The 8,083-nt window shown below is 49.2% G+C and overlaps 1 protein-coding gene across 1 annotated transcript in view; it reads right to left on the bottom strand.

Moving 5' to 3' along the window:
• Positions 1-1,016: 1,016 nt before the first annotated feature.
• Wdr91 (WD repeat domain 91) overlaps positions 1,017-8,083 on the bottom strand; it is a 29,564-nt gene continuing 22,497 nt past the window's right edge. The window contains exons 12-15 of the mRNA XM_047561359.1: positions 6,160-6,268; positions 5,420-5,532; positions 3,888-4,085; positions 1,017-1,524 (exon numbers count right to left, since the gene is read on the bottom strand). Of these exons, the coding sequence (XP_047417315.1) occupies positions 1,360-1,524; positions 3,888-4,085; positions 5,420-5,532; positions 6,160-6,268 (585 nt within the window). The 3' untranslated portion in view covers positions 1,017-1,359. The remainder of the gene's footprint in view (positions 1,525-3,887; positions 4,086-5,419; positions 5,533-6,159; positions 6,269-8,083) is intronic.

Here is an 8,083-nt window from a genome sequence, read left to right as displayed (position 1 = left end):
TTAAAGCCATTTCGGCAAGCTGTGGGGACCGTGTTGAGAGAAAGGGTCTTAAGACAGGAACTTTGAGATGAGGAGAGGAAAAATTGAACTATGAACTCTCAGATGAAATTCAAGACCCTTTATACTGTCCCCCAGAATCCTGAGGTGAGGCAGATCAGGTGGCTGTTTCAGTGCCAAAGGTGGGGACGTGGCAATGGAGAAGTCTTGGTTTCCTTCATTTTAGGGGTGGAGGTGGGTAAAACAGGACAAGTACTTACCATGAAGTCTCTGGTGTTTTCTTGTAACCAAGCCATATGCATATGGGCCTCCCTACTTGCCCCTTAGTCCCAGCAGAAAGCAGCCATTCCAGCCCTGCCCCCAGAACTGGACTGGAGCCCAAAGAAGCTATAAAATGACTGTCCCGAGAAGTTGGTGTAAACAGGTCCCCTACATGGTTCACCCTGAGAAGCATGGGAGCCCCAGGTCCAGGTCCGCCCATCCATGGTGGCTTCTACCCTTGCCCAGCCTCAGCTCCCACTGTGAGAGGATCTTCCTCTTCAAGGTGCCCAGGCTGGGGCACGGTCACCACTGCTCCAGGCTCAGCTCAGCCTCAGGTGGGCAGGCCTGAAACCCAGGGTCCTTCCAGCAGCATGCTCGGGGAGCTGCCCTCTCACCATTTGCCAGCACAGTGAAGGCAGCTGGCAGTGTGCAAGTTCAAGGGCATCAAGTTGGAAGAATGAGAGGAGCAACCAAATGAGGAGCTAGGAACAGCAGCCACCAGAGGGAGCTGGGCCACCAGCCGCGGAGGCCTGTGTACCTGCGCTCATCCAAGAGGCTTCTGTATCAAAAGCCACCATCTCTCAGGAAAGACAGAGACACTCTGGCCTCACTCTGAGCCCAGACAAAACAGAAGAGCGTGCTGTGGGTCCACCAAGACCAGGTGAACGGACGGCCAGCGAGGCAAGTAAGAGCTGGTGTGGGGAAACAAGGGCGGGGGAAAGTGACACACGCGTCCTAGAAAGAGACACCAAGTGACCGCAAGGCACTCTTTTTTTAAAAAAGAAAAAAAAAATAAGCAAATATATACAAAATACTGTCAATTTCTCCCGGCCAGCACAGCAGCCATCACGTTTCTCCTTCCTGAGCTCTCCTCCCAGTCTGAGGACGCCTCTCCACAGACCACAACTTTGTTTTCTGGGAAGAACATGCCACCTGCTCCCTGTGGCTCCTGTTCTAGTCACTGCAGCTGGATAGTCCCGAGTCCCCTGGACCATCTTTGCCTGAAGCTCTGCTGCACTGGCAGGGACCTGGAAGGAGGGTGTCCTGTTCTCCCTCAGCCCCGGACAATACTGCTCTGTGATGTTGCTCCAGGCAGGTCCTTCAGAGCTTATGGGCCAGGAGGGTAGTCAGCTTGATCTTGCCGTCCATGGAGGCAGTGAGGCAGGTCCCACAGTCCATGGCAGTGCTCCAGTCCACAGTGACCACAGGGGCCCGGTGGCCACCCAGGCTCAAGCAGCTCTCCAGAACCTTCTCATCACCACCCAGCTATAAGAGGACAGGAGAGAGAATGAGCCGTCAGCAGACCTCACTCACGAACACATCCATTTTATCCACTTTTGGTAGCCAAACTGCCTTGAGCCTGGGGCAGTCACCCAAACCTGAGGACATGGCTAAGGCTACATACCCACCTTTCCAGAAAGTCCATTTAACTTCCTGGACCAGAAAATGTCTCACTTTCATGACTATAGTTGTTCTACCTTGTGTGGAAAACAAGTCCCTGCAAAGCTCCTTAAAAATACCACTTCCTCTGCCGCCTTGAACGAGCCACAGCCCATGCCTTCTGCACCCGCCTGTGTTTTCTCACAGCATCATTTGCCACTAGCTGACATCTGCTCGTGCATCTGCTTATTTGCTTAAGGTTGGCTTCCCATTGGGGGACACAAGCCGAGGAGGGCAGGTCTAGCTCTCTCCTGCAGCGAGGCCAGCTTACAGCATCCAGAATGGCCCTGGCACGGGAAAGCCTCGGACAGATGTGTAAACGCGGCTCTCCTCCATCCCACCAGCACCACTCTCCAGCAGCTGGGCAGATGTGTGAAGGTCAGCCACTAACAGAACAGAAAACAGGAGCAGCTGAAGTACTCAACACCGCTCAACAAAGAAGAGGCGTGAAGTGTTCGGCCGTCATGGAGAAAGCATTTGTAGAAGTGTCAGTTAACTTACTTATAGACTATAAAACTGGGACCTGAAGTTCAGTAGAGTCCTTAAGTAACTGGAAGCCAGTATTGGTATTTTAAAAATTTCACAGGGAGGGCTGGGGAGGTAGCTCAGCTGGTAGAGTGCTTGCCTCGCAAGCACAAGGCCCTGAGTTCGAGCGCCAGTACCGCCAAAAAAAAAAAAAAAAAAAAAAAAAAATTTCACAAGAAAATCTTTCAACTAATTAATTGTAGGGTGAGTCTGACTACAAATCATCAAAGTTCATCTGGGCCAATGAAAAGGCTTCATGATCAAAAATAAAACCCGTACACATCCACACAGATCCCCACGGAGGGCCAAGTCCAGTCCGCCGAAAACCAACTAAAGCAAACCTTTGGAGAATGAAACGAGGCTTGGAAACAGGAAGCTTTTCATGAGTATCTCCACTGAGAGATGCACCATTATGAGAACTCGTGGAGCTAATTTTAGGGAGAGGGCAAGAAACAGCAAAAGAACCATCCTCTGTAGAAAAGAGGAGCCTCGCTGAGGGTGAACCCCGACTTCACTGCATGGCAGGTCTGTCTGGAAGCCGCCTGACTCCGCCCCAGCACCTCCTCTGTCCCACAGGCAGCGTCCCTCACCTGCCATGAACTTCCCGCTCACTGCTGCCACATGGGGCCCACAGCCTGCCTTCTTCCCGTCCACCCAACTCCTCCTCCCCCTCCTTCCAGAGCCTCCAACTCACAGCCTGCCACCTCCCCGGGGTCTTCCCTGAGGACTCAGTCCCACCCGGCTTCCACCTCTTGGAACTGTTCAACACCACGCCACTGCTCCTTCGCCCACAGTGTTTCTTTCTAATTTGAGTGTGAGCCCAAAGAGAGCAGAGATCAGATTTTATATGTCCCTGGTACACTCCTGAGTCCATGGTCTGCCACCCTGCCACACAGCTGCTGTCCTATCTGTGGCAACAAGGGACGCTGAGAATATTTTACCTTGTATGACTTCTTAGGCCTACAGACTAAATACCACCATCAGGTGGTTAAAGAATGAACACTGAGGCTAAGAACTGAATTCACTAGGTACCTGACGAGGCCAAACACAAATCCTCATCACTAGGTCTACCGGATAATACTAGTAAAATGGAAGGTTCTTGCAATTTCATACACTTATACAAAGAAAGCACATGAAACACGGCATGAGAATTAAAAGAAATGTGTAAGCTGAGGAACACATATGACATGAACTACTCATGTTGTTATAACGCCCTCAAATTTGTCTCAAATATGGACTGTGCTGTACTTCACCCATGGCCCTCCCATGAAATAAGAAGTCCATGCCTGTTTAAAGTAACTACAGTAAACCACCCAGCTCGTTTTCTGTGGGGGGGCGTGCTCCCCTCTTCCAACACTCCCCAACTCTTCTTGCTACTCCTCAGTGTTTGCTATGATAGGTTACTATTCCCTAGGAATGGGGTTAGGAGGTCAGATTCTTGTTAAGACAGGAAGACAGATGCCTCACATTCTGTCGCATCCCACCTTCTCTACCAGCACGAAGGCCCAGGCCCAGCCTGCAGCTGGAGGACTCCAGGTGCTGCCTTGTGTCCAGGGCTTCTTCACTGCCGTACAGGGTGGGTCAGAGGGCCATGATCCACTCGGCCAGGCCCAGACCTCCAGGAAAGTGCTCCCTTGCCCACCGCGACTCCATCACCCAGTTACCTTGTAGATGACTCCCCCTGTGGCAGAGCACGTCAGCATATAATTGCCCTCTGAGTCAAAAGCGAAGAGTCGGCCTCTGGGGACTTGAACCTGCTTGTAGCCGCTGTAACCAGACAGTACAAAGGGGCCCGTGGCATCGGAGGGGAGGCTGTACTCAGACACCTTCAGGCCACTCTTGTGGATGTTCCACTGGATGAACTGCAAATAAAATGCACAACCAGAGTGCTCTCAGCGGGGGCAGGACGGCCCAAGCCTGGGTGGAAGCCCAGGGCCTGCCCAGAGCAAACTGCCTTCCTCCACCATCAGTTCTGACAGTTTCAAAAAACCCTTTCCAGTTACAGAGGCAGAATAGGGGTGGGGGTCCACAGGACACCCCAAAGCCCCATCTCTTATTGACACAATTTTTCAAAGGATGAAAATGTAGAAAAACAGCAACCTCATGTCAAAGTCCAACCCTTCTCTTTCACTCTGGCCTGAGCCCAGGAGAGGAAAAGGGACAGCAAGTGGCTTTGCATGGATTTCTGGTCTCTCAAGCAGGTAAATGACTACTGTCATTATAATGAGAATTTGAACCCAACTAGGAATAAAGCAAGAGGACAAATTCCAAATCTATTTCAGTTTCTCAGAAGTACAATCAATTGGACGCTGCATGGTTCAGTTACAAAGCTAGCTTTGTTTATTGTGGTGTGTATAATTCCCCAACCCACTCTATGAACAGGCTACTTGACCATGACCACTTCTTCACTGGGAATCCTAACAGATATATAGAAGTCAAACTGTATCTTAAAAATCCCTTCCTCTAGTTTTCAAATGAAGAACTGAAGCTGGGGCACAGGAGTGCACATCTCGAGCCCTGTCTACTTGGGAGGCTCACTTGAGCCCAGAAATTTGAGGTCAGCCTGGGCAATACAGCAAGACCCTGTCTCAAAAATAAAAAGAACTCATCTTATAGTTACTGTTTTCAATGACAAACACAGGTAATTAGTATATAAAATCCCAAAGTCACAGGAAGGCATATGACAGACAAGTCTTTCTCCCACCTGTGCCCACCCAGCTCCCTTTCTACCACTGTTGCTGTTCCCGCTTCCTGTCATACCCTTCCACAAAGGGAATCTACATGGGGCATTTCCTTATCACTTTTTTCAGGGGGAGGGGTAGCTTCCTTTTAACTTCTTTGGACTCAGCTCAGGCCTATTTGCCTCTGGGAAGCTGTCCCTAGTCCCTCAGCAAACTCCATGCATCCATGGCTGGTCACAAGGCCACCAATTACCAAGCTCACCAAATCATATCTTGGCTCCAAATATGGATCCATCTGGGTGAGCTGAGTCGCTTTGCTATGAGGAGGACGCCTGTGGTACTCCCTTTTCCACTGTACTCATCAAACCCCACGAAGAGCCCAGGAGATGGATTACTACCTATTTTACAGATGACAAAACTGAGGCAGAAAGAGGGCGTGGCGATAGCAGACAGCATGCCGGATCCAAGCCGGCCTGTCACGGTGTCCCAGCCCTCTCTGACCCGAGGGCGCCTACCTTGCCGTCCTCGCCGATGCTGTACACGGCGTTCTCATCACAGCTGAACTCCACGGAGCAGACCTCCCCGCAGTGGGCCCGCCAGCTCATGGCACACTCGTGCTGCTGCATGTCTGAGGACGCCAGATGCCATCAGGACTCTGCACCTCGGAAGGCACCTCCCGCAGCACGGGAGCCTCTCCCCTGATGCTCGGGGGGCAGAGCTGTTCTGGGGGCCATGGGGCTCCTAAACCCCATAGGGTAGCTACCCCTGCCCAGGGGGTCAGGCTGCCTCTGAGCTGCAGAAGAAGCTTCCACTGGGTCAAAAGTGAGGGTTAGGAATCCAGCAGGAGGAGGGGGGGTCCTGGACACAGGAGTCCTTCCTATAAGCCTCAACAGTGTCCCCCCAGGGGGCCCAGATATCCACTAAAGATGGGATCGCCTTGTCCCATCCCAGACCCTGGGGTGGCCTCCCTGGGAACAGGAGAATGAGTCACCCACAGCTGAACAGGCAACAAGAGTCCCGTATCCTGACCAGGCAATAGTTGGATTCAAGAGCTCAAAACCAAACTATCCTCGAGCCCCACCCCCTCCCATGCCTGTGATATTAACCACGTGCAAGCAGATTGTGTTGAGTGTTTTATAAAAACTCCAATTGAGATTAAGCTTCCTTGATTTGAAATCAGGGTTTCGCAACAGCATCTACTCCAGCTAGGTCATGTGAGGAGGGGACCAGGATTGCCTTGAGCACACTTGCATACCAAATAGCCGGATGACACCGTCAGCTGCTCCTGTGACCAGCAGGTTCCCATTGTGATTGAAGGCCGTACAGTTGATAGCAATGGGTTCTGGGTCCAGGGAGAACTGGAGCTGTTAAAACCAAACAAAATCACAGTTAGCAGACTATTCCCACTCAGACACACACACAAGCACCCCACTGGATCCTCTGCCAGCTCCTCCCTTAAAAGACCTTCTTCTGAGCGTTTGTCAAAGTGCTGGGCTGTGACCTCTTCTACTATTTTGAAAGGCAAAGTCACTGAGCCCATAAACATTCTGGCTTCCATACATGCTGGCTCACTTATAAGATGAGTAATCTATATCTTAGCAATATACACATCACTCGAGTGCATTCTAGCTAAGTCTTATTGAGAGGTCAAATTGTCAGCAGGAAAGAACACTTCATTGACTGACTTTCATGACTGGCAGCCCTAAGTAACAGAGGACCACCATGCAAAGGTCCTGCAGCTGCTCCATCCCCCCAACATCTCCCCACAGCAACACTTAAAAATACAGGAGCTAACAAAACTACCTCATGGAACTTAGGCCTATCAGTTAATCCAGTAATCAGCAGCACAATAGCTCAGTGGTAGAGCACTCGCCTAGCACATGTGAGGCACTGAGTTTGATCCTCAGTATCACAGAAAAATAAAAAAAAAAAATAAAGGTATTGTGTCCATCTACAACTAAAAAAAAATTTTAAAAAAAAAGGCTTCACAATAGCTAAACTATGGAACCAACCTAGATGCCCTTCAACAGATGAATGGATAAAAAAATGTGGTGTATATATACAATGGAATAGTACTCAGTCTTAAGAATGAAATTATGGCATTTGCTGGTAAATGGATGGAGCTAGAGAATATCATGCTAAGTGAAATAAGCCAATCCCAAAATACCAGAAGTGTTCTCTGATATGTGGGTGCTAATTCACAATTGGGGGAGGGTGGGGGAGGGAAGAAGAGAGTTACTTTAGATTAGGTAGAGGGGACTGAAGGAAGGGGAGGAGGTATGGAGATAGGAAGGATAGTGGAAAGAATCAGACATTATTACCCTGTGTACATACATAACTATATGACCAGTGGGATTCTATATCATATATAGCCAAAAGAATGAGAAATCATACTCCATTATATATGATGTATCAAAATGCATTCTACTGTCATGTATTACTAATTAAAACAAATTTAAAAATAAAAAAAAAACCAGTAATTAATGAAGATCATCATTTTCCAAACAACATGGAACCTGAGGAGCCCTAAATTATCCTCCTGAGACTAAAAATGCAAGACAGAATGCTATATGGTGTTATCGATACACACATGCACAGTGCTGAGCTAGCAAATAAAGACATCCTCTGATGCCAGTAATGAGGGGAAGGCAAGACTCCCGAGGACGAGGGAACTCTGAAGCTGGCTTTCACTATGGAGCATCAATCAAATATATATGACCCTGGTTTTCACTCTGATTGCCATCAAGCACTCAGAAGTCCCAAGTGTAAGACCCGCCCAAGGTCAGGTTGGAAGAAATCTCCACACATGATTGGGACTCCAAAGAGCTTTATCCTCAGTGCAAGAATGAACTAAAAAACCTACTTCACAAAACAGGATAGAAAACTCACCTCTCTGCAAATCATATCCACAAACTTGCCCTGATAGGGATTTATAATCCAAATTCATAAGTCCCTAAATCGTCTGTGAAAACTCAAGCAGACAATTTATTTTAAAGCTGTCATGAGTTGGTAGGATCCCCAGGAACCTGGCAGAAGTGAATGCACCTCCACCCCAGGTCTCAAATATTCTCAAGAATAAAGGTGCCAGAAACACGAGGCTACAGTGGGAATTCACAGGACACAGGAAAAAGAGGCAAAAGAGGCAAACGCCACAGCAACAGCAGAGAAGAATCAGGTCC

This window comes from Sciurus carolinensis, chromosome 8 (assembly GCF_902686445.1).
Source record: "Sciurus carolinensis chromosome 8, mSciCar1.2, whole genome shotgun sequence".
In the NCBI taxonomy this organism is placed as follows: Eukaryota; Metazoa; Chordata; class Mammalia; order Rodentia; family Sciuridae; genus Sciurus; species Sciurus carolinensis.
The sequence above is the reverse complement of the archived record's forward strand: the minus strand, read 5'-3'. Positions and strand labels throughout refer to the sequence as shown.